The sequence below is a fragment of the Periplaneta americana genome, chromosome 1, assembly GCF_040183065.1.
Source record: "Periplaneta americana isolate PAMFEO1 chromosome 1, P.americana_PAMFEO1_priV1, whole genome shotgun sequence".
NCBI lineage: Eukaryota > Metazoa > Arthropoda > Insecta > Blattodea > Blattidae > Periplaneta > Periplaneta americana.
The window spans coordinates 92,305,869-92,333,299 of NC_091117.1; the positions used below are offsets into that span (position 1 = coordinate 92,305,869).

Consider the following 27,431-nt stretch of genomic DNA (forward strand, 5'->3'; position numbering starts at 1 on the left):
TTTTAAAGTTACTGCAATCGAAGTTTTCGATCACTGTCTTTAGCGAGACAATAAAGTCAAGAGCTCCTAGAGGCTAGACAGTCTTCAGAACATTGACACGAGTGTCTGCATTCAGTGCACGCGGTGCAAATGCGTACGAATGTCTATCTCTGCGATAGAGGATTTCTTCTTGGCGTCAGTATTTAATTTACTTTACTTGGATTCTTTGATGGTTGTTCTGGACGGTGTTATAACTGGTAGTTTTACTGAATAATCATTTAATGGAAATAAATATTTGAGGTCTATCTGTAAGCTTGAAAATATTTAATTCTCTTCTGACATCCTCGATACGTTTCTTGTCTGTTATTCTGTAACCAGCTACACTCCTCAGGGAACCTCATTTCCGATGCTTATATTCTTTGTTCCTGTATTTGTTTCAATATCCAATGTTCTGTCTCACATATCAGTGCTGGCACGGTCGTTATCGTATAGAATTTTAGAGTAGTTTCGGTCCTAGTTCCCTTCAAATTTTGTTTTATTGTTCGATATAGTTACATTTGTTTCTTTTTTGTTTTTTTTTTTGTGCAAAATCTTCATTAGATTTATAAAACACATTATATTCCAGATAATAATTTGGAGTTATTAAAGCGCTCTATTATTCTCTTGTCTATTAAAATTTTTGCTCTTTTTGTTTTTAGCTAACACTTCTATCTTCATAGCAGATATTTTAAAAGTTGATGTTTCAAATATTTCGATCACTTTACATCAGTCCTGGGTACAACGGAGAAGTGAAACGGAACTCAGAAACCTCCGCCCATGTTCTTTTCGCTTATACTGCCTTATAAACAAATACACAGTGAGCAGGGTACTGTGCATTAATGATGGATTTCAGGAGAGCCGAAAGGTCGTAAAAGCTATGATGTTTGCCTTATACAATCCGTCACTAAGCAATGCTTACACTCCTGTGTGGTCGTCTCAGCCGGAGAAGTTGGAGTGGAGAGTTAAGGGGAAATCTACAGTAACTCAATCGAGTCAATAGTGCCAAGGCCTGCTCTACATACAGCCCGTTGCAAGCCATCTATATTATAGAGAAGACTGGGTGGAACACACAAATAGAATGGATCACAGACGAATTCTGAAACATATAAATTAACTACAAACCATTAGCACGAAGAAACGCTGGAAGACTTAGTTAATGGTGATAGATTAGTTCTAAAATCCAGTAGAATCCTTCATGAGGTCGGAACGGGCCTTGAGGCCTAATCGTTATTGTCGTTGATGATGATGATGATTACTACTACTACTACTACTACTACTACTACTATTAATATTACTATTATTATTACAAATAAATATAGCCTACTTCTGAAGTTTAATTTGTGGATATTACACTCGGTTTCCAGGGTGGAGTGATCAGTGGACAGAGGTGTTAAGATGTATTCGCTACTGCTCGTGTAATGAACACTATAAGTAGTGTATAAAAATTTTATTTGCACTTGATTGTAACACTCCAATGCTTGTCAAAGAATAATACATATATACATTGAGTAGTGTACAGTTTTACGGTTCTGAATTTATACAATTACGGGTACGTATAAATACTGTATGTTTGTAATTGTTACATCAGTTAGTTTTGTTCTCATTGAACCATCATCTTCTGCAGTTACTTTTCTTGTGGTTATTAAAGAAAAATTAAGCTGGGAATGTCTTGATGGCGCTCTGTCTCAGTTCCAATGCTGTCAGCAGCGATGGGTGTTACGTCAGGCGATGCAGAAGTGGTGAGGATTTGCAACTTCTGCCCGAAACTTTTTGAGTTATCGATCAATTCTTCTGCCTAAAAGGAAATTACACATATTTTATTGAAGATAATATCAGAAGTTGAAGATGTTGGCTAATGGTTCTTTATTTTTCTATATACACTTTTAACACTTATATATCACTGATTAAATTTCAAACTTCTTTACCGTGTTGATATTTAGTAGTTACCTTGTTTGATTAGTTTCGAAGTCTTGTGCTTCATTGTCCTAGGTTTTGGACAATGAAGCACAAGACTTCGAAACTAGTCAAGCAAGGTAAATATTAAATATTAACACGGTAAAGAAGTTTTCAATTTAATCAGTGATATTGGCTAATTACTTAACACACTTTTTACACTTATTGCTCATAGAATGTGAAATAATGAGTGTTGAGTTGTTATAGGCTTTGATTGTACGTGCACAGCGATTTAAATATTAGACGGATAATTTTTTTGTAAATGGAGTGTTAATATAGGATTGGCTTGTCGATTAGCTGTTTGCTAAGTCCCCAGATCCCCAGAAATTATCAAGTAGCTAAGGCTTTCCTGGATTTGACCAATCTGGCAGTGTGAGAATTCCATTTACCAAGCGTCAGCAACTATGGTATGTGATTCATTACTCCCGATTATAGCATTATAGACGAGAATGATGACTGGCTGAGTTGAATTATGATGAGGGCAAGAATACAAATTGTTTATAAATTTGTTGTTCTGTTTTCAAATGAGTGGAGTCCAATTAAAAGCCATTGATTTGGATTTTGTAAAATTATATTACGTTGGGGCATAAGTTCGTAGCGTTTTTGTTTCGCGTGTTGGTATTCCGGTTGCTGTAGGTTTATTTATCGATTGCCATTTTTTATTTGAAGTTAAATTGTTGTGCTTGAGTTTACATGTTGAAGTTTTCATTTTTGCAGACAGTGAGTGGAGCCGTAGAAATACTGTTGTTGTTTATAAGATAGGTGGGTTTATCTTTAGGCCTATGAATTTATTGCTTAAGATTTTCAATAGTAATTTGAGTACCGTGCCTAACAAGAAGATTTTGCTATAATATTTAATTTCTAGGAAGTGACTTTCTTTAATATTGATTTTACTATGCTACTTTCACTTTCTTTTGAGTTTTGTGGAGAATGATAATTTTCTGGATTAACTTTGTTTAGTTCTTTAAGCATGTTTATCGCGGTGTTACTTTTTCCTTGGCTATAGTTCCAAAAAACCAAAATGACGAAATATTAACTTACGTAAAAAATTAAATTTATGAATTTTTAAAGCTCTTACAATAGTTGATCATACGTTCAAAAATTCACTTGTTTGGATGGAAATAATTGCTTTCCTCTGGATATGGATGATCTTCTAACTTCCTTTGTCTTCCGGAGGAAGTCGTGTTAAAGATTCTTCTAAAAATAAATTCTTCTCAGCCAGGTTCGAACTGGGAACTTCGACTATATTAGCAACATAGTAATTATTCGAATATCAAGGGCGACAGTGTTAAGAATTAATGTAGATGAGTAAAAATTGACTGAATTAGTATTTTATTGAATAGAAGCTATTACTTCTATTTTTATTAAAGTATTAGCCGTGAATACGATTTTTTTCTGCAGCGACTAACGAAACTCATGAAGCTATGTGCATTTTATGCACGTATTATGCCCTTGAGAAGTTGAAATTTTAAATAATCATCGTTATACCTCTTACCTTTCTTTGCTTTTTGTGTTCACGTTTTGATAATCCCTTTTTCTTTTGTTTCTTAGCCTCTCTCTGCACCTTTAACATTTTCTTCATATTCGTATAATCCTGATGTTTCTGCCTCCTCCTCTTCGTGTTCTGTAATCCATAATCCCATTTATTCAATTCCTAACTGTTTGTTAGATGCATTAAGAATAAGATATGTGCAAATTTTGAGCTCAGTCGGATTGCTAGTTTCGAAGTTAATTTTATTTTAATTATGCAATTAAGTGATAGAATCAAAATGTTCCATGCGCATTACATTTACATGTAGCGAGTTCATATTTTTTATTAGGACCCTAATTCACGGAAAATATTTTAACTTTGAGAAATCCGTGATATCTGGGCTAGTTTAGGCAAAATGTTTTGAAATTGGTATATATATTACTTATATAAAAGTATATATTTGTTAAATTTATTTATCAATAATTAATTATTTAAAATAGGACCTTATATAGACATTTATTTATTATACATCTTGATTACACAACTTTCAACACTGTATCACTTCGGAATATGTATGATAAGAACTTTCTTGTGTTAAATATTATTAACGTACCTTGTTAACATGTTTCGACCTATTTTCGGTCATCTTCGGAACTCCGATGACCGAAAATAGGTCGAAACACGTTAACAAGGTACGTTAATAATATTTAACACAAGAAAGTTCTTATCATACATATTCCGAAGGAATTTATTTATTTATATTTTAATTCACATAATAATTTTTAGCTCCTAATTTTCAAGATATATTTAACATTTCTCAGCTTTAGATCTGAGATAAAATATGTATGTATGTGTATGTATTTATTCACACTGCAATGGGTATATACCCGGTGCCAGTGGTAACTAATTACACTCAATGAAGACAATAATAAACACAATTAATAAAAAATACAATTAATAATAATACTAATTATTAATACTAACAATAATTAATAATATTAATAATAATAACAACAACAACAGGGAACATCCTAAATTAAATGAAGCACGATCGGTCACGTACGAATATTTTCATTGAATTTCGTTAAAATTGCATGCGCTTGGGAGCAATTTGAACATAAAAAATGTAGTTTGCAGAAAAAGGTAAACTTTGAAAGCAGATACAATAACGACATATGAAACAATCCTATGTAAATATCGCTCCTGAACCCCAAAGAAGATGTAGAGGAGAAAAGCATCTTGCTATCAACTTCCTAAGTATCCAAGAAATATAGGGTATTTCAAAAGTCAGTTCAAACATTAAACCGCTATAAATATTATAATATTTGAGGTAGGGAAAAAACAAAAACATCACAGTGTTGGGTAAACAACGGGGTTTAGAGAACATTGGGAAGATGTCCACCGTTCTCTTGTTCAAAGTACATCATTCTGTCTGCGACACCATGCACAGCAATTTCCAAATAATGTCTTGGAATATTGATTTCTTGCGAGATGGCATCTTTCAGTTGCAGTAGGGTTGTTGGGTGTGTCAGGAAAATTCGTTCTTTAAGGTAACCCCACAACCAAAAGTCGGCCGGATTGAAATCTGGAGATCGCGGAGGCCACATTGTTGGAAAGTGCCTACTGATGACTTTGGTTAGAAAACGTACCTCAATTACTCGTGTTAAATCCACTATTATTTTTAGTAGGTTTTTTACGACGCTTTATCAACTTATTAGGTTATTTAGCTTCTAAATGAGATGAAGGTGATAATGCCGGTGAATGAGTCCGGGGTCCAGCACCGAAAGTTACCCAGCATTTGCTCATATTGGGTTGAGGAAAAACCCCGGAAAAGCCTCAATCAGGTAACTTTCCCCGACGAGGAATCGAACCCGAGCCACCTGGTTTCGCGGCCAGACGCGCTAACCGTTACTCCACAGGTGTGAACAATAATGAAATAAGACACACTGTTACAGTAAACGAGAGCGCTACTACAGCATGTTACAGAACTTCGTCACCCCTAGACTGAGGAATCACGATATAGAAAACATAATCTTCATGCAAGATAGCGTTCCATCCCACATCTTTATCCCTGCAAAACAATTACGCAGATGTTTGGCGATAGTGTCATCAGTATGCACTTTCCTCCGCGATCTCCAAATTTCAATCCGGCCGACTTTTGGTTGTGGGGTTACCTAAAAGAATGGGTTTTCCTGACACATCCGACAACCCTACTGCAACTGAAAGATGTCATCTCGCAAGAAATTGCCAATATTCCAAGACATTATCTGCAAAATGCTATGCATAGTGTCGCAGACAGAATGCTGTACGTTGAACAAGAGAACGGCGGACATCTTCCAATGTTTTGTAAACCCTGTTGTTTACCCAACACTGTGATTTTTTTGCTTTTTTCCTATCACAAATATTATAATATTTATAGCGGTTTAATGTTTGAACTGACTTTTGAAATACCCTATATTTTCGTACAAGAAAACAAAAATTGATTTTTGACCAATTTTTGTAAAAACTCAGCCCTAGAAACCCCTAAAAGTTTAGAAATAAAAACTCCATCCAGACTGTGAGTAAGATAATTGTTGCGACAACAAAAACCTATAACTGCAACAGCAACAGCAGTGAGGTATAGCAATGTCAAAGAGGTTGGAGGGAAACCTAAGCCTTCTCCAGGCACTATGCAAGTGACGTCAGTTACTCTGAGGAAGTAAATATTGAAGCAAATAGTTTAGCTGAAGTCGAGAATCATCTATTGTGACAGTCCCACTGTTTTTTTGAAATAATGTTTTACAGGCAAACCTGAAACACTGTTGATGCTGTTACTGTACGCACTCCTTTTAACAAGGAGGGAATACTTCCTTTTTTGGAAGAACATTGATTAGTAAAATCAAGGAGTTAAACATCGTAAGTGCGTTATTTTTTAACAGATAGAGCTAATACGGAACCTAACCAAGGCCACGCATTTATATTTAAATTCCTAAACATTGCCAAGTCTCTGTCTTGTATCTATCTAGCCATGATTTAACCATTCATAATTATACTGGAAGACGTCTAGGCCTATCCTGTAATAAGCAATTCATTGAATCTGAAGATCACATGTTAATCCAACATAATTCAGTATAAATTTATTTCAATTCTATATACAATACCTTCATTTCTCTTCCTCCTTTTCTATCTACTATTTGTTGAATAGTGTTCCCGTCATGTTCTTCTGGTTGTTTATCCTATAAAAGAGGGATTCTGAAAGATTATTACTTTCTGTGAAGTTCCATGATTAAATTTAGTAATAATACCGGTAAATTGGGGTTTACAATATCGTATTTCTGTAAAATCTTATTTGCACTTCCTGCTTTTTACATTTTTAGAATTAATTTCATAGTAAATACCATTCACATCTCGTCATGCAACAATCAGTGCAGAAATAATAAAATGGATATAAAATTTCCGACTTCGTTGAATTGTAGCAATAAATGCATCGTTCGAATATCAGCCCAGTCTTCGATTACTTTTTCAATCAAAAGAATATACAATATTGAAATAAACTGATGGCATCCGTAGTGAAAATTCGTTATACTAGACCGTAGGGGCCGTATTCATAGACATTTTTAGCGCGGGCTTTCGGTGGGTTATCAGTGTTTTTCGTATTCATAAACTAGTGTTAGCGATAGGATATGATTTGAATTCTGCACTAGTAACCAGTGGATAGCCGGGGCTAGTTTAGTACGCTCGTAGCGCGTGCTGCGAAATGTCTATGAATACGGCCCTAGATGTCCAATAATTGTAACTCGTACGAAGCAACCCTGTTGTACGCAACCCGCAGTGCATATTCTTTAAGGTCGTTTTTCCTATTTTATAATATGGAAAGTTGCTGATCCTAGCAGAGCATGCTAGACGTGCAATATCTCCTGGTTCTATAGCATTTGGACACCCATGTACTAGACTTTGCGCATGAAATATTTTATGATTATATTAATACCATAATTATCGTCAGCATTTTGAAAGTCGCCTATTCGGGTACATCCATAAAATGTGACCAGCATTTAAAATTGGGGCTGAACAGATTCTCTATATTGAGTGGTCCAATAACTCATGCAACCTGAAATAATTTTATTTATGTTTGAGTTACTGAAAATATTTTTCGTCAGAATTTGCCTGTTATTCTATTGGCTGTCGATCATAAGCAGGGTGCGAATTAACGGGGAGGGATATGTGGATTCCCCCCCCCTGTTGGAAGTTATCACCCTCTCATAAATTCATATTAACATCCCTGCCAGGAATAACTTCTATCCCCCCCCTCACAAAATATAATTTTATTGTTTTAATACCCTATACTTTATACGAACTCTTTCTTCTGTAAAATTTATTAAGTATTCTGTGTGTAAATAATTGTGAACGATTCGTGGATTTTACACATAAAATACATAGTTATAGGTTAAAATTATAAAATATCTACAATAATTGTACATAATGTGAACTTTATTGGACAAAATAACTTGTCTCATAAATAAGTTAAATATGTGTGTAACGAGCTTATGTAATTTTAATATATACAGTAATTTGTGTTGTGCAAATATTAGAGTATGTACTAGTAATATTGATATTTGTTGCATATATAAATAAACTTTATAAATTATTATTTATAAGGGAACTATTTTCTACTGCTGAACTGTCAGTATCTTGAAGTTTTTAGAGGGTGTATCTTAATATTATAAAAATCACTCTTTCTTGGTATAAGCAGCGTAATCTTTAAACATGAAAATGAGTAGGTTCACAGTAAGCTAAAATAATAACACAACCCTCTAAGTTCGGTTATTCCCTACGATAAATTTCTTCTTCCGTACCACAGAAAAATAGCACTGACCTAATGGTAAATACATGTCCAAACTCGGGAATGCTTTTAAGATAACAAGTCAGTGTGCAAAGAATTTGTATTGTGTAAACTCCCTTAAGCAAAGAAACTTCCCCTTCAGTAAATACAATCTCCACTTCAGAGATTTATGGTCATCTAAAAACACGAAATGGCGAAATGAGATAAACTCTGGCCAGAGTTTGAATAGGATCATTTACTGAAGTAGAATACAAAGTATCAGTCACGTCTTAAGGACACTTCAGGTTGATTTTGAAAATTTGAAGTTAAAACATGGCTTTAATAATTAGTCTATATTAAAGGCATTATTCACGAAATGGATTTTTGAAGTCAAGGTTCCCCTACTTTCTTATTTTATACATAGACTATATTATTTATAGGCCTATATTTTTTTTTTCACTACGGATCGTCCTGGATAATCCACAGTTTACTGTAGGCTTATGACCGGTTTAATCAAACTCCTTTAAATTAGCACAAACGACTTGTCAATAAACGGATCATTTAATTTTAACGAGATCTTTAAAAGTTGTCTGTTTCGCTATGCCTCGTTTCTTTAAAATTAACATGCGTTTACTAACCTGGGGAGTTTGTACTTATATCTTGCATGTTTTATTTCTCATACGACCATGGCTTCGAAATCGCGAATTTCATTGGTTACATATGATCACGGCTGACTTTGTTTGGCATGAGGAAACAATCATAGCCAAACGTGAAACAGGCTGTAATTTTAAGAACATCTAAAAGTTCTTATTCTTGATATTTTTCCTAAATACAGTATGTTGTCATACCGTAATTTAAAAACAAAAAAACCAGATGCTTCCAAATGTAAATAGGAATGTAGAGCAGTTAATTTGTAACTTGTAATGGAAATATAAGAAAATTTTGCGGACGATAAGGTAAACAGCTTCAGAATTGATGCCACAATACAGTTATTATTAGGCCTAAATTTAGGATGGGAAATCGCCTCTTCCATAAATTGCATACTACTTTTATACTGTATTTCATGTACCCTGTAACAATTGTGTGGCAGAATTCAGAAGAGGTGTCATTAAATTGGATTTTAAGAGGTATCCATTACACCCTAAGAGCAAAATCTCTTTGCACCCTTTCCATTTAAAAAGGCATCCTCTTACACCTTTGGAATGTTGTGCTATCGTATACTGACCGTAACATTATCTTAAAACGAGAAGAATCTGTTGAAGAGGCATTAAGTGGGTGATTCCTATCTGTCGTATTCTAACCTATTACAATTTCAATAAACCAGCGCTGAGGTAATTCTGCTGATTTCGGAATTGAAAATCGTTGAATTTTATTTTATTTTTTTGTGGAGATGCAACTGATCGTATATACAAGGCATAACAAAAACCTAAACTAATCAAACCTAACCTGTCACAGTTTCGTATGTGAAAAGTGTATAAGCAGAGCACGAAGGAAACCACCTCAGCGATAGTTTAGTCACAATTTTTTATGCGGAACTCTACAAATGAAATTGTTTGAATATTGAATGAAAAATAGGATCTTCTGTTGCAGAATCTTTTGGCCATATTACTGACAGGAGATATGACTGGAACATGTAGCTTACACACTCTATTGTTATCAATGACGACAGGAAATTTAGCTGTAGGCCTATTATAAAAATAATGTATTGTGGTCGTAATGTTGATGTACGTCTGATACTTTATTCACATATCTAGAAAATACAGCTTTTGACATCCCGTTCATATCACCAATTACTATTTCAAAACTTCCCGTAACATTACCTTAAAGAGAGAAGAATCTGTTGCAGAGATGTTAAGTGGGTGATTCCTATCTGTCGTATTCTAACCTATATTCAGTTTCTTCTAGAATCATTCTTATTACTTATTTCCTTAATGTGTAGCTTTCGTGAAATTCTTTATCACTTAAATCTTCAAAATGATTATTCCAAGTGTTATTACAACACATAAAAGTTCGCCATTATGTTGCAGAATTTCAACATAGAATACGTCCGCCATGTTGTTGACTTCTTAACCCATCGTTACTGCTTTAACGCGACGAATTAAGTCCTAATAAATTAACGACGAGTTTAAAGATGCGTTAGCAATAACGATGTTTGGTGGAACACAAAAATTGACTAACGTGTCATTAAATTATTTAACGAGACGTTATAATGATAACGAAGGTTGGTGAAACTGGCCATTAAGTCCCATTGTAAAATGCAGGCGTAAACTTTGGAGACTCCTACAAGTACTGAATATAATCTAAGCTAACATAGCTTGCTGTCGAGGTTGTATATGTTTTTATTACAATTTTTCTTTGCCCTTTTTCAAAATTAAACTATAGCCAGTAATTTCTTACTGAAGTAGCTTTTTTAGGCGTAATTTAATTAGTTATATTTTTTAGGAATGAAAGCATATATTCAGAATCTTTTGAGACCTGATTAAAGGCAAAAAGCTTTCCTTGGTTTATGTATATATAGGAACACAACAAAAATTTGACGTTTTGAGTTGTTTTTAAGAGTAGCCTATTTAATATACTGTACTTATACACTACGTAAATTCTCAGACGCACACGCAAACCACATCCCCCAAAGTACATGCGCTGTCTGTTGGTGCTACTTTAGGATATTCCTATTGATTTACAACACCAATTGAAAACGTTTTCCTATTTACTTTCGTAATTTTTACTGCGTTTTTAATCCAATTAATTATTGTATTATTTTCAGGGTAGAAAGAATTAATATAAGAGTAGGCCTAAATATCATGGATCTGTAGGGAACATATTACAGTATTTCGACTGTGTAGTTGAAGAAATGTTTTTAATGCTACCAGGTTGTCTTTCGACAATTCTGGTCTTTTCTCTGTAAATCCTTAATTCTAAACTTAACATATACAATCCAGACCATGGACGAACACAGAAACAATATCTACTATAAGGAACTATTTCTGTGTTTTAATTGGAAATCGAACCCGAGATCTTATGGACTGTAACCAGAAGCTCTGACTACTAGAGCATGAACCTGATCGAAGTGTCTGGAGAGATTAAATGATTTCCTTTTACAAACAGAAATAAAATAAAACGTCTTTCCATTGCAATTAAACTGATATTAAATTCAACAGTCTTTAAGTAAGTAAATAATCCGTTGAAATGACAACTTATACGTTAAAAAATTCTGCGTCTTCTCAAAAGAGTGTGTCTAGATGTGTAATAATGCTCAAGAATTAGCGAGAATATTAATAATCTAAATTTATTTCTTTTTTTTTTTTTGTAAAACCATAAAATTACAATATTAAGATATGACATAAAAATTACCTTTTCTTGCCGCTGAATAAACTTCTCCTCTTCTATAAAATCTTGTATTAGTTTTCTCACTTTATTATCCAAGATTTTGAATCTGTCCTCAAATTGCTATAACAGAATTAAAGCTATTATTTAATAATTACCGGTATCTTACTGTAGATTATTATATATTATATAAGTAATTTTATCCACGAAAGGTTTAAATAAATTTACGCACGAGTTAAAAAAAATTATCAGATGCCTCTGAATAAAACCGTTACATTAAGTAAATATTTAAAAAGTTATTAATGTTTTAATATTATAAATTTCAATAACAGAGTTGCATAAAGTTGAGTTATGTGTGGATTCTTAATGTACTGTAGGCCTACCTTAATAAACTCATCTTTCAGTGAGAATAAGATGCTGATAGAATAATTTAATTATAGCAAATTATATTCATTTATCCTGATGACATTAGAAGAATTGGAGACTGCACTAAAAATAAGAACGTAAGAAATCTTCTGGATCAGAAGGAATAAATATGGGGCTAATAAAAGCAGGAGGATTATTTTTAAAGCTGTATATTATACATTTTTATAGTGGATGAATGGAGTTATACCTACCAAATACTTGGCTAACGGAAGAGGTAATATCGATTTTTAAAAAGGGAGAACGGAACAATACATCGAACTACATATGAATTAGTGTTCTGGATGTAGGTTATCAGATAAATGCAGGAATATTGAACAATAGATTGATACCAATTACAGAAAACTTCCTAACCGAAGAACGGAGTGGAATTAGATCTTTCCGTTTCTGCTTTGATAATGTATTTACAATGAAACGGGTTATTGATAACAGAAGAGAATATAATACATCTACCCACATAATATTTATAGATTTTGAGAATGCCTTTGATCAAGTTGTAAGTGAGAAGCTATAGGATATGAGGACCAACTAATCAAAACGTAAATTTTCCATCTCCCATCAAAATTGAGTTTGGAGTGGTTTCCGATAGATGACAGTGTTCTCTGCACAATTATGCAATCATTTCCATTTCATTTTCATTTCATATTTATCATCATCATACGGCTTTCAGGCAGTGGTTTCCCTCACATTTCTGCATACGGTCCACCAACTCTGCTAGCGAAAATAAAACATTCTATTCTATTCACTATCCTTGATTATAGTCAATCACATATCCTATTATATTTCTCCTATCATCTATATCTCCCCATATCTTCCACTTACCTAAATTTAAATCCTATTTCTTCCTCCATCCTTTCTGATGTACAGTATTTTCAACTCTTTACCTTCTTTATTTTCCCTCAATCTCATTCCTGAATACTATGCAGTACTGTCCACCTTTCTCTTATTTACAAATATTCTCGTCTACATCTACTCATCCATCTGTACTACTATTATTGTCATCTTTCATTACTGTTATCCATAATTTTCTGTTTACCTTAAAAACCTTTTTATCTCTGACTAGTATTCACTAATTTTTCTACTTCCTGATCTACATCACCGTACCCTATTATATTATTTGTCTCATTTATAGTTCCAATGTTCTGATGTTTGTAATATATCCTTGCTATTACTTGTTCAATTCACTTATTTTTTCATTTATTGGATAACTTTTACGGTCCACTCTCACTACATACACTCACTTTCTACCTCCTCACTTCCCATATTCTTCCTCTCTCGATTACATGCAACCCTAAATATTATTTACTTACTATTTCCTTCTCTTATTAGCCTCATTACCTTTATTGCCTCTCTTCTCAATGTTCTATTCTATTCATCTTCTCATTAACACTTCAGTACTTATTCCTCTATCTTATTCACAGTTCCATTTCAGTTACACTAAATAATATAATCCTCACATTTTTGACCGCATGCAATACCACAGACTAAGTCAGATTTCTCCTCTAGGTCACTTATTATACTTCACACGTCTTTGTTTGCACTTTCTTGTTCCTTTAACTATCACAAAACTCTCTGACCTTTTTTTTTACAAGTTTCCTCTAGTTTTTCGCACATCTTTAGTACCCTATCAATTTCTCCCACGGTTGCTGGACTTGGATCATCTGCGCTCTCGTTCTCTGTTATATTCTTGACTTCTTTCTTCTCTTCGTCGTATTCCCTTTCGTAATTGTACACTCGGACTTGCACTCGCAAAGACTCCTTTTCTTATACTCTCCATATTCACGTTAGATGACTTTCCCATTATTCCCAACTCTGAATTCCTCTCCCTCTCTTTCCTTCTTCTTTCCTCTATTATCCCCTCACTTGATTCATATCTATGTCCACCACTGTGGAGTAACGGTTAGCGCGTCTAGTCGCGAAACCAGGTGGCCCAGGTTCGATTCCCGGTCGGGGCAAGTTACCTGGTTGAGGTTTTTCCGGGTTTTTCCCTCAACCCAATATGAGCAAATGCTGGATAACTTTCGGTGTTGGACTTCGGACTCATTTCACCGGCATTATCATCTTCATCTCATTCAGACGCTAAATAACCTTAGATGTTGATAAAGCGTCGTAAAATAACCTACTAAAAATAATTCATATCCTTCTTCACTAGAGTCATTCATCATTACACAGATTAAACCTTTCTTTCTCTTATCATTCACATACTGTACTTCTTTGCCGCTGTATCCTTTATGCCACTCTTCTTTGAAGTGTGCTTCTCATTGTCTGCTAGCTTAATAAAATTTTGCTTGGTGTTCCGTTTTTTGCTCCCTGGTTCGATGTCTTATTTCTGCTTGTGTTGTGTCGCCTTCTTGCTCCGACTCCTGATTCATCATTTTTCGTTCCATGCTTCACGTCACGTTCGGATTGTAACAGCTGTTTCGTCCCTTTACTCGGTATTAAACCAAACCATTGATCTTCGAACATTTCTTGACTTTCTATATTGTGTTTTGCGAAATTTTTATTCTCTTTAGTTTGTACCTTGCACATCCCCTGGTCCACTACATATTCTACATTAACTTCAATGTTGTCTTTTGAAGTCGGTTGTTCTGTTCTCTTGATTTCATTCTCCTCTCCTGCATTCGATTCCCGTTGCGCGTGTTTGTCAGTCTGCCTCAGATGTTTCTCTGCCATGTTATTTAATCGAAATTCCGGATGATTCGCGTTCTCCTCACAAAACTCCAAATTGTAGTACCTCCCGTTGATTTTCATTTTGTCTTCATATATTTTAGCAAAATGTCCCTTATTCCTAGCTGCTTTCATGAATGGCATCAGTGATTTGCGTCTGCTTCTGATTTCATAGTTTACGTCTTTTTCAACCCTTATTTTCGTCTTCTTTAATTTTCTTAAATTCCTTAAGATAATTTCTCTTGTAATTATGCAATCAGAATTTTCCAAATCGCAACCTGTATCATTCATTTCTACACAGTTATGTGAGATACAGCTAATTAAAACGTAAATTCTGTAATGAGAGTATATGTTTTGATCACAATAGAAATGTCCGAAAATGAGGACTCTGGTATTTAAATCCCAGTCACAGAAGTGTTTAAATTCCGGCATCAAAAGTTAAGAAGTCACTGGCAGCATACAATATCCAGACAGACAACACAAAAATTAATTGTCAACACAACATAAAATAAGCAGAAATTCGCGTTTCCTTGTTAAAATAAGATTGTAACAATTGCATGAATTCGTTAAATGTCCATAAAAATAATGTTATAAATTTCATAATTTTGATTTTTTTTTCAAATGCGATATAAAGTTGATTCCCTTTCAACCATAGATTAAAACAAGATTTTATTCACTTTTTACTACAAATAGTTTGAAAAATACAAAGTTTTTCTCTTCTGAAAATTTCATCTTATGTTACAATTTACGTTTTGATTAGTTGCCCCTCATGTAATGAAATTCTTCAAACTATTCACGACTCTATACAGCGCCACAGATTGCCAATATGGGTTGTTTTTGAAGATACTGTGAATCATCTGTAGTGCGGGTGACATCCATACTCCTCGCTGTACTCAACTGAATTCTACTGGTCTGGTACGAACTTCCTACCTATACTTATACCGGTTCTTTTAACATTATTTATATTGACGATGCCGTAATAGAATGGAAGAGTAAAAGTTTAGAAGGAATTCAAATCAATAGAAATAGTCACGTAAATTGTTTATTATAAATGCAGGTGATATAATTTTAGCAGACAGAGAAGATGAATTGTGGAAGGTTAATACATAGATTGAAACAAATTTGTAAACAATATAAGCTAAGAATCTTCATAGAAAAAAGAAAAGTATGGCCTTTATAGGATATAATCCTGCATGAACTAAACTTATCCTAAATAATAAGACAATAGAACAGATGCAAGATTTCAACTATTTAAGATTCGATTTTAGTTATACTAAATATGCTCGAGAGATAAAATTACAGATGTGCCAAATAATGTATGGAACATTAAGATCTCTAAAAACTACACGAAGAGGGACATAATTAAAATTTTACAAGGCATTGGCTGCGTCAGCTCTCTTGTATGGAAGTGAATCATGGATTAGCAGAAAAAGAAATGAGAACCTAAAAGCAGGTGGTTTCTTGAATAATTTCAAATTACAAATCCAAGTAATTGTTAAAATGTGGGATGTGAAAGCTAAGTTCATCTCAAATTCGATACCAAAATTAAATAACTATTAATTTAAACAAACCACACACGCATGCTATCCACAATATCTGCTTGCAAAAAAAAAAAAATTGCTACAAGTTAGCATTCACACGAAGAAAGTGGTGGAGTCAAGTTGATCACGTGATGGGAAAGTGGACACAAAAGTTGACGAGTCGGAAACTCAAATTCTGCTTGACCACCAAGTCACAACTTGACTGTCTCGACCATATCACACGAGAAAGTCGAAGGAAAGTCGACTTGCTTCAAGCACTTGACTCCTGTAAACTATCCCCGTGTGAATTGGCCTTTATGCGCATGCGCAAGCATTATGACGTCATGCTACACATGCGCACCAAACAGTTTCAGTTGCTGTTTATGTAGGAAAATCTGTATGGAAATATCTTTATTAGTTTTGGAGCAATAAATTTCTGTTTTATTGTAAATTATGTTCAAGCCAGACATTATTTGAGATTTGAAACGGAAGAGGAAGATCAAGTAGAGGAAGAAGAATGATACTATGATAAAGCGACTGTAAATAACTTTGTACCGGATCATATCTCCAAATGAACTTCTCCAGCCCTGAATTCCAGTAGTCCAGCAGCTGTGTTGTTAGCACCGGTTTTCTTGGTGGCGCTGTCGCAACTTGGATATACGCTGATGATCCCTCACGCAGCAACTGCAAACATTTTTAGCTTATTAAAAGAAGCTCATAAAAAATACGTTAACCTTCTTTTTCATATCTTGTCGTCTTCACTTACATAATATCACAGAAGTAAAAGTAACAGATCATATTTTGGTAATTAATATAATATATAATAACCAAGATAACACAGAAAATTGTTAACATTTATTTTATTTAGAACAGCTTGAAGCCTCTCAATAAAGAGGCTACGATCCGCTTTACGAGCGCACAGAGAATTATATGAAACTCTAGTGGACAAAGCAGCAGTTTTTCTAAAATATACTCAGGTTTTCCTTACTTTTCTTTCTTGGTCAAAGCTCCATTGTCTTCTTATCGCACTGATTTTGAATAGCGTTAATATGATGAATTAATAATTGACGGTTATTATTTAAACCCCATAAATCAAGAATTGTAAACTTGTAGGAAAACGAAACAAAAAAAACAGAGTAATTAGTAAAATAGGATGTGTTTGTTAAACCTTTTGCTTGTGGAAGTTAAAATTTAAGTGAAGAAGTAACGGAAGCATGTTATTAACTTGTAGCCTATATAATATTAAATTTTCTGCTAGACAAGATAAAATGTTCATGACCTTCGGGATTTCAATTCTTTCAAAAGTTGCCTGGTCATTAAATAGCATGGTCTTATCCGAAAATAAAATACAGCGTATGCCATGATTTTCTATAAATAAGGGTTTAATACTATCATATAGTGTAATCTAAGATCATATTTTTCCTGTTTGAATGACAAATAGTTTAGGTTTCAGGAATTTTTTGCGAATTGTGGAAAATTATTTAATATGGACAAGGGGGGAAAGTTTTGCGTCTAATAGCCTCAATGTTTATTGCAATAATTTGTTTACTTACATTGTTCAAATGTACAAGTACTGTATTATCAGGCAGTACATCTCACTTAAGGATGTGTGTCAGAGGAATAACAATTATCTGTATGCATCTGAAGTCTGATTAATTAATATATAGCTAATCGGCGATGTATGGAATGGAGGGGGAAAGGAACTGGCCATTATACCCCATTATCTCCTGGCCTAGTTGCCTCATAATTGGTGCGTGCCTTGTTGGTATCACTTGTGAGGTTCAGACCTGTCTTTGGATAGTTGACTAAACAACAACAACATTCGATGAAAGAGTAATGGAATGGAGAAAAATTCTCTCCGGCGCCGGGATTTGAACCCGGGTTTTCAGCTCTACGTGCTGACGCTTTATCCACTAAGCCACACCGGATTCTCTCCGTTCCATTACTCTTTCATCGTATGATGACGCAGAATATCTGCATGGAAATATCATATGTACTTCGGTGCATCATAATAATATATATGATATGCGTAAATCATTTCATGATTTAAGACGGCGCTTATTCCGTCGAATCCCGGCCAACTAGTCACTCATTACGAGTGCACCTCAGCACATATGTGGACTTCGGTCCTAGGTTCATAGATATCTATGACGTAGTGCAGAGGGCGGCCACTAGAGGGAACCCAAGAGTTGGAACTTAAAACTGAGACGATTCTTCCGACGCCGGGGTGGAATCCGGTGTGGCTTAGTGGATAAAGCGTCAGCACGTAGAGCTGAAAACCCGGGTTCAAATCCCGGCGCCGGAGAGAATTTTTCTCCGTTCCATTACTCTTTCATCGTATGATGACGCAGAATATCTGCATGGAAATATCATATGTACTTCGGTACATCATAATAATATAAACAACAACATTGTTCAAGTATATAAAATGTAATAAACATTATTTCATTTATTAACAATTTGTGTTGAGACACAAAAATATATCATAAAATTACACAGAAAATGTTTCAGGAATGGAGATCCTCAGGTCATTTTCCTTCACTTACTGTATGTTCCAACCACACACACACTCTTCGTAAATATCCTTTTCATTTATTTCTGGAATTTTCTCAAGTCACCTATTTATTGGAAGACTATATAAGTATGCTCTTTTTCTGGCATCACGATTGGTTTCTTAATCTTGTTACACTTATTTATACAAATGATTATTTGTATTCCCTTTTTCTTTTTGACGGGCTCATTTATCTCGCTGTCGTCCGCTGAAGACATGTTGGCATATAAAACATCAAAACGAATACTGGAATAAATTAAACACAACTTGCTTTACTATGTGAGTGACTTGTATTCTCTCAACTGCTGACTACAGAGAAAGCACTCTATAGCGGTGAAATATATAGGTATAGGTTCCGAAACCCCGTTTATCAACAGCTGACTACAGAGAAAGCACTCTATAGCGGTGAAATATACTGGTATAGGTTCCGAAACCCCGTTTATCAACAGCTGACTACAGAGAAAGCACTCTATAGCGGTGAAATATACTGGTATAGGTTCCGAAACCCCGTTTATCAACAGCTGACTACAGAGAAAGCACTCTATAGCGGTGAAATATACTGGTATAGGTTGCGAAACCCCGTTTATCAACAGCTGACTACAGAGAAAGCACTCTATAGCGGTGAAATATACTGGTATAGGTTGCGAAACCCCGTTTATCAACAGCTGACTACATAGAAAGCACTCTATAGCGGTGAAATATACTGGTATAGGTTGCGAAACCCCGTTTATCAACAGCTGACTACAGAGAAAGCACTCTATAGCGGTGAAATATACTGGTATAGGTTGCGAAACCCCGTTTATCAACAGCTGACTACAGAGAAAGCACTCTATAGCGGTGAAATATACTGGTATAGGTTGCGAAACCCCGTTTATCAACAGCTGACTACAGAGAAAGCACTCTATAGCGGTGAAATATACTGGTATAGGTTGCGAAACCCCGTTTATCAACAGCTGACTACAGAGAAAGCACTCTATAGCGGTGAAATATACTTGTATAGGTCGCGAAACCCCGTTTATCAACAGCTGACTACAGAGAAAGCACTCTATAGCGGTGAAATATACTGGTATAGGTTGCGAAATCCCGTTTATCAACAGCTGACTACAGAGAAAGCACTCTATAGCGGTGAAGTTGCGAGACCACGTTTATCAACAGCTGACTACAGAGAAAGCACTCTATAGCGGTGAAGTTGCGAGACCACGTTTATCAACAGCTGACTACAGAGAAAGCACTCTATAGCGGTGAAGTTGCGAGACCACGTTTATCAACAGCTGACCACAGAGAAAGCACTCTATAGTGGTGAAATATACTGGTATAGGTTCCGAAACCCCGTTTATCAACAGCTGACTACAGAGAAAGCATTCTATAGCGGTGAAGTTGCGAGACCACGTTTATCAACAGCTGACTACAGAGAAAGCATTCTATAGCGGTGAAGTTGCGAGACCACGTTTATCAACAGCTGACTACAGAGAAAGCACTCTATAGCGGTGAAGTTGCGAGACCACGTTTATCAACAGCTGACCACAGAGAAAGCACTCTATAGTGGTGAAATATACTGGTATAGGTTCCGAAACCCCGTTTATCAACAGCTGACCACAGGGAACTTATTTTAAGTCACAGACTTACGTAGTTTCAAAACCGAAGCAATTATATGCGTTGTCCCCTGGGTCGTTCTATGCACCGTACTTGCAGTGTTTCAACATGAAAGATGCGTCTAGGCTGCGACTTTAATTTTTTCACATAAAATGAAAATAACAACTTTTGAGCGCCATTTCTCAGTGAAAGGTATGTGAACCCTTCTTATTTGCATAGATAACAGTAACTGGGCTCCCCTACCTCGACATGTTACAAAACTGGTTATTCCCACAGGTAGACGACGATTTCGATGACATAATTTTTCACCAAGACTGCATCCCGACCAATTTTCATCAGTAAATCTCTAATTTGTTTAACATAACTCTCCCTTATCGCTGGATTGGACGCGTCGGTATCTATGATCTTTCCTTATAGTACTGACCACCTCGATTTCCGAACCTAACACCTTGCGATTTATTCGTGTGTGGCCACGTGAAAGATATCGTCTACCTGCCATCCTATCCTCAGATATACAAGAACTAAAGACAGAATCGTAGCAGCTGTGACGAAACCTGGGTTCATAACCCAAACGATCACCAAAGCAGTGGAAGCAGTTACGACGATATAAAGGAAGCTGTCAGATTATGACTCCGGAGTACTGACAATCTTTGTATGCTTATGTTATCCAGACATTAGGGAAACGCTGGGATAAGCGCAGTAGTGTAGCAGGGAAATATATATCGAGAAATAAATGTAGTTTTATTCATAAAAGTGTCCTTTTATTCCGTAAAACTCAAGTTCCTGTTTTCATTTAACCTCCTTCGTGTGTCAATTTTTATTTAGCCTAAAAACCATAGGTTTTATTTTAAAATACCACAATATGCTGATTTATTCCTAATCATCTCTGTTTTCTTCTTAAAATGCTGCTTTTAAATAAGGTTATGTGACTAGTGAAATAGTATGGACAACATACATTCTGAAAAAAAAATAGGAAATTCATGATTAGGACAATTTACATAGCCTAATTATATCTTAAATATTTTCAGACAAAATTTTTTAAAAGAATCCACACGAATTATTTTTCATATTAATTAACACATTACATTAACCATTATGCCATTATACAGAAATAGAATAGGAAGAATTTATTTTGTACAGAAATATTATCTAAAGAGTCATTCCTCTATTGCGATTAGAATGTGTTTAAAAATATCTACACAAATTAATTTGGAAACTTGGGTAGCCATAGATATTACAGAATGGAATTAAATGGAAAATGTGACCATTTTACTTTTCTGTAGATGAAGTCGAAATTGTACTCTGATATAGATTTTCGTCCTGCAAATAACTTAGGTGCTAAGCAAGAAGGCTGAACTATTCGAAGTTGCTTTATCTTGAATTAATTGCAAATAGTTCAAAGAGCAACTTGTTTGCGTAAGTGAATTTCCACAATATACAGTAATGTAGTTTTACAAAATTGACTTTAATTATCTGCTTTCATAAGCTACTACTGCTACTATCACTTTTAAATGATTCCCGTACATTTTTCCCAATCTGTAATTCCCAATGACAATTTTTCCCAATGTCTCTTTTTCAAAGACATTTTCCCAAACTGCAATTTCCCAAGACTAAAGTTCCCAATTCTTAAATTGGTCACTTTCCCCAAAAATCATTTGCATTTGCGTTCCCAAAAAATTCAAACAATATATAATTTTCCGAAATTGTTTACTTAGAAATGAAAAAAAAAAAAAATATGAGTTACAATCAGAAGTTGTGGCCGAGGGATGTTAGATAAACCAGAGTTCTGTTATCTTCTTTGTACTGGTTGTAGTCAAGCACGATATTTCTTGTTCTTTCGTTCATACGAACCCACTTTTGCTTAGACTTTGCCTTAACAGATTGACCCAGTGACAGTTGAGCAACGGATGCTTTGGTGTCTGTTGCTTTTGAAACTCACCAGCTAGTGTCATCTTATAAGAGTTTGGGATTGCCCCTAAATCTTTTAAATTGGTTGGTTCTGTAGGCAGTTTCCTTCTCCTAACACGGCGTACAGATTTCTCGATCTGGGAGCTGATTTAAAATTCCCAATTCAACTCCTGGAAATTCTGTACGAAGAATTTGTACAGGAGGTATTTCTGGGTATTCAGTTGCAAATCTTTTCATTTGTTGCGCCACCAGTTCTGCATTGATCTTTTCTTGGTTTGGAGCATGAGAATGAATACTTTCTTGGAGTATGGTAATTTGTTCTCCAACCCCTTGCGTAATTGCAGTAGCTCTGCATTCCTGTCTTTGAGAGCATTACCAGTAATCTTTGTCATTTTTTGTGTATCTTTTATGGTATATGTGTTCATTAACAAGTAAGTAGTAATTTCTTTCCTCCTGCAAGTGAAAATTTGTGTCATAATTATACTGGAATTTTGTGTTACACTACATTTAAATAGCATTACCATGGTTACTCACTACAATATGTACTTGGAAAAAATGGATGGTAGAAATGGCCATTGGGATAATTTAACAGTGGGAATATTAGACTGGGAAAATTGTCCTTGGTACAAATATTTTGGGAGAAATGGTCATTGGGATGATGCATAACTGGGACTATCAGATTGGGAAAAATGGTTTAGAAAAACTGTCCGGGAACGCTTTTAAATATATATTTTGGTAAGTAACGGAACAATATTAGAAGTGATTAGGATATATACGAATAACTCATAATTTATTACCGTAATTTAGTAATTTTTGATAGGATTCTAAAAATGCCTTACATGTGTATCTTGAACTTATCTTCTTATGTGAGTTCATTAGTGAATGATTTATTTTATGTATGTCTTTTCAGTTGTAGTTAATTACGCGGGAATACTATTTTTTCAACATGATAAATAATTCATTAGGCTATAGAGGGTGATCGAAAAATCCTGCGACATAGACGAAGTCCGTCGTTAGTCTGATACCGAAAAATGGAAAGAAGTAAAAGTTGGAAATATATGTTAGTTGTCAGTCTAATGTTTTTTCATTTTCAACGTAGAATATACCGTTGAGGCTGTACACTAGTACGACACACCCGCTAGTTTCAGTGCTGCCAAATTAGTGACTTTTCCGCTAGTTCTAGCGGATTTTAGATACGTATTGTTTAATGGAGAATAATAGTTGACATGCAGAGTTTAGCGATTATTTAACTTCTCAAAGTATAAAGAAACATTTCTTTACATTTGATAGCATAAGAATTCAGGGGAATTTCATTCTTGCCTGGCAGTTTTTCGTGTACTTGTATTGGCAATACTGCTAATAATCGTGATCATTTTGTAATTTACCCGGCACATTATGGTGATTGCGATAATGTAAATGGCCCCTTTAAGGACGAAACATGTGGCATCAGGGCATTTTCCGTTCTCATTGAGGTTCGTACGAGTAGTGTACAAACTCAAAGGTGCATTCTACTTTGAAAATTCAAGCACGTTAGATTAAAAACTATACATTATTTCAAACAACTTTCCTCTCTTTCCATTCTTCGCTATCTGCACTAAAAGCGGAGTTTGTCTATGGCGTGGAACTTTTGAATGACCGGTATAGACGAAACTATAACGAGAGCGTGTCGTCGTCGTTATATTAATTTATATTAAGTGAAGTGGTAAGGTGATAACGGTTTTGTTGTATTTTGTTTGTATTAATTATGCTTTTAACAAACTTATATGCACCCATATGAAGCCAGTTATAGGCCCAATTTACGTACTGAGTCGTTGCTCAGGGTGCGCCATAAGAGACTGGTTACGTTACACCCGCGATGAGATGAGATGATGATGGAAACTTGTTGGGAGCTTCCGGAGAAGACCCATGTGTTCTAACGCTGTAGCCACTAGACCAGGGCTGGGCAGCAAGAGCGGATTGTACTCTCTCACGGGGAGCCATATGATTTCTTTTAATCCCCTTTCTTCCCCGCCGAACACCGCGCAACGATGATTCCGTGAGTGATGAATATTAAGCGTCCCCGTTTAGAGTCTGGATGTGCTCCCGATGCCTAGTCCTACATTAGACCATCGTGGCGACTTTCTAACTTATTATAAAATAGGGTTATTTCCATTGAGTATGACAGTAGTAGTAGTAGTAGTAGTAGTAGCAGTAATAATAATAATAATAATAATAATAATAATAATAATGATGATGATGATAATAATAAATCCAGACGTTGGAGATGGGCAGGGCATGTAGCACGTAGCACGAATGGGCGAATCCAGAAATGCATATAGAGTGTTAGTTGGGGAAAAAGACCTTTGGGGAGGCCAAGACGTAGATGGGAGAATAATATTAAAATGGATTTGAGGAAGTTAGGATAAGATGATAGAGACTGAATTAATCTTGCACAGGATAGGGACCGATGGGGGGCTTATGTGAGGGCGGCAATGAACTCCGGTAAGTAAGTAATAACAGTAAATAGTAATAATAAAAATGATAATAACAATAATAGTAGTGATAATAATACTAATAATAATAGTAATGATAATAATTAGTGTTGTGGGATTTAATCGATTAATCCTTCAATTTCTGTTGTAAAATTAATCGATTAAAAATATTTAATCGAATAAACGAGTCGATTAAAATTAATCGGTTGTAGCTGATATTAATTATTATTTTGTGAATACAAACTCATACTAAAAATTCCGACAATTTCTCTCTCGGAAATTCCTTACTTAAACGCACAATACTACTATTATTTTCTAACTGTAAACAAGAAACCAGGTAGCGTAGGAAAATCTTTGCATAAACACTTAAGAAAGGGATGGAGATATGAGGACAGTGACCTAGTCTACCTCTAATGAAAGTTGAAACGCAATACGAAATCCTTACTAAGTTTTATGGTTTTCCAAGAAAACTTCCACCTTGTTGTCAGCTCATCTTCCTACCATATGAAATATATACTTTTCTGGGATTCGTTCTCCTCATTCATTATAAAATAGCCATGGCTACACTGTGTGCAAGTGAGAGCGTAACTATTTTCTTCCTTTTCTAAAATCTGGTAATTTCGGATTACAATATGGGCCAGTCTTCTGTTTCGACCGCTGTAGTTTTGCAGTTGCAGTTTCTGTACTGAGTTTGTATATGACGGTTGTGTGTTTAGTTTGATAAAGGGGAAAAAAAATCAGTTTTCTGTGGTTTGTGAAAAGTGTAAACCATTACGTTATATGAGAATTTGAGAGATAAACTCGGTGAAACGTTTGGATTTAAATCGAACAATCGTGGGGAAGTATTTGACAGAAAAAAAAGGTTTTTTTTTTTTTTTTTAATAGATGCAGGAAACATTGTTATTAAACGTAGAGCGGCACTTAATTCGGAGCATGTGAATGCACTCACATGTTTAAAATCATGAATGAAGCAGTATTAGCTAGGTGAGTCTTCATATTTATTGTTATTTATGTTTGTCTAAAAAATTCCCGGAGAAACTGACACATATTTTAAGCCTCATAATAAATATGTTACTAAGTAATTAAAATAATTGTTTTGTAATATGACGATACAATATATACAGATATACAACATTTAATACTTATGCTTATTACCGAACACAAGTTAAATTTAACAATATTGTATATTACAGTATATTAAAACATTTTTTCAACTGGATCAAAACTCGATTAATCGATTTAATTCAAATAGTTAATCGATTAAATATTTTGATCGATCGACAGCACTAATAATAATAACAATAATAATAATAGAAATGTAGGCCTATAATTAGCAGGCCTAGGGTCACCTAGTCACCAGACTGAAGTCTGCAATCCACAGAGTATAAATGACTTCATGATCCGTGGGATGGGGTTGCAGTGCGGGAGTACAGTTGGTTTCGTAACAAAGTGCATGACCCTCTTTTTATTCCTGCCTGTCGTGCGTCAGTGCGATCACCATACGTACTTGAGATCCGTGAGTAAGCATGTATATTTTACCTTATTTCATTTATTTAATTATTTATGTATATATCATATACTCGTACATATTTGTGCTACTGTTAATTTCGCTATTTTATAATTCACAGTATTGAGTAACATGTCGAAAATTAAGGGCACGAAGCGTTCCCTTCAGAAGAAACTTATAGAGCAGTTCGGAAAAGAATACTTTATTAAAGGGGAGGACACTGCATTTTGAAAATTGTGTAAAAATATATGACAGAACTCGATTCTTTGCAAAAACACTGTAATAGCAAAATACACACGGGATATATTAAATTATACAATTGAGATAGATCTTCAGCATCAAAATAAAATACAAAAAATCAAATGATTATTTTAGATTGTTAAAACATGTTCTGTATAGTATAATGTAAAATGAAAAATGTAATGTTAGTCTGTTATTTTCTGTATTGTAAATGCACTGTATATACTGTATTATATCTGTAAACGTGAACATTTATTTTGTGTCCTATTGTGACTGAATGTCTACAAGTTCAGGTAAAGAGTAACTGCGCTTTCCACCTCCCGTTCCCCTTTATCTACGTAACACAATCGTCCATGCGTTCGTAACTTCATGCGTTTCGGTACCCTGGGCCGAGGCCTGATAATGAGCAAGTTATTCCATATAAAATTAACCCTTTATTATAGAAGAGTGATGTTCATAATTGTGTAATATTCAGTCATGTAAATTGTTGTAATAAATTATTCATGATTTACCTGAAGAAGGAAGAAGCCCGTTAGTAGCACTGTGACACACATGCTGCAATGTCTTGCCATTTTCACCATCCGTTTTGTACTGTCAATGCTGGCAGTTGATTATACTGTACATGGCTCACTCTGATTCGCACTCCTTTAATTTTTTCAATTGAAATGGTGCAAGTCTGGTGTTGTTTGTTACTAACACGAACTCAGCGAAGGTTTGTAACCAATGCAGTGCTAGATCTAAATTGGAATAAACAACTTGGTCAACGAGTGCGAGAATGTTAACTTACTAAATTGGAAGGATTAGTTTAACCTACAAACAAGAGGAAGGATACTAGATGAATCTCCTTTTGTGACTCCTATTTGTTTCTTAGTATCCATGGGATGTTTCTTAGTTTAGCTATAATCAACAATTCTTATGAGATATTTTATTTTCTATTAAATGTTTCTGCGAGAAATATAGCTTGGTATTTTTCGGAGATACGTTTAC

The 27,431-nt window shown here is 34.8% G+C and overlaps 1 protein-coding gene across 2 annotated transcripts; it reads right to left on the bottom strand.

The window, feature by feature from the left end:
* Positions 1-1,450: 1,450 nt before the first annotated feature.
* On the bottom strand, positions 1,451-27,288 carry LOC138698297 (glutamic acid-rich protein-like). Of its 2 annotated transcripts, XM_069824106.1 has the most exons (6): positions 26,957-27,288; positions 16,730-16,858; positions 11,592-11,687; positions 6,583-6,657; positions 3,467-3,595; positions 1,451-1,813 (listed from the first exon to the last, which is right to left on the bottom strand). In XM_069824106.1, exons 1-6 carry the CDS (start codon positions 27,023-27,025, stop codon positions 1,661-1,663), a joined length of 651 nt encoding a protein of 216 aa, XP_069680207.1. In that variant the 5' UTR covers positions 27,026-27,288; the 3' UTR covers positions 1,451-1,660. The 2 variants fall into 2 exon arrangements, with proteins under 2 accessions (XP_069680207.1, XP_069680216.1); XM_069824115.1 differs by lacking the exon at positions 11,592-11,687 and having other exon boundaries at positions 26,957-27,142.
* Positions 27,289-27,431: the final 143 nt, after the last annotated feature.

What these genes read in the sequence shown, in the direction of transcription:
- LOC138698297 (XM_069824106.1), bottom strand. Translation starts at nt 27,025, where the DNA reads ATGGTGAAAATGGCAAGACATTGCAGCATGTGTGTCACAGTGCTACTA. An exon ending in CGGGCTTCTTCCTTCTTCAG is followed by an intron (nt 16,859 to 26,956) that starts GTAAATCATGAA and finishes AAATGTTTGCAG; the next exon opens with TTGCTGCGTGAGGGATCATC. An exon ending in AACACAAAAAGCAAAGAAAG is followed by an intron (nt 1,814 to 3,466) that starts GTAAGAGGTATA and finishes ATTTCCTTTTAG; the next exon opens with GCAGAAGAATTGATCGATAA.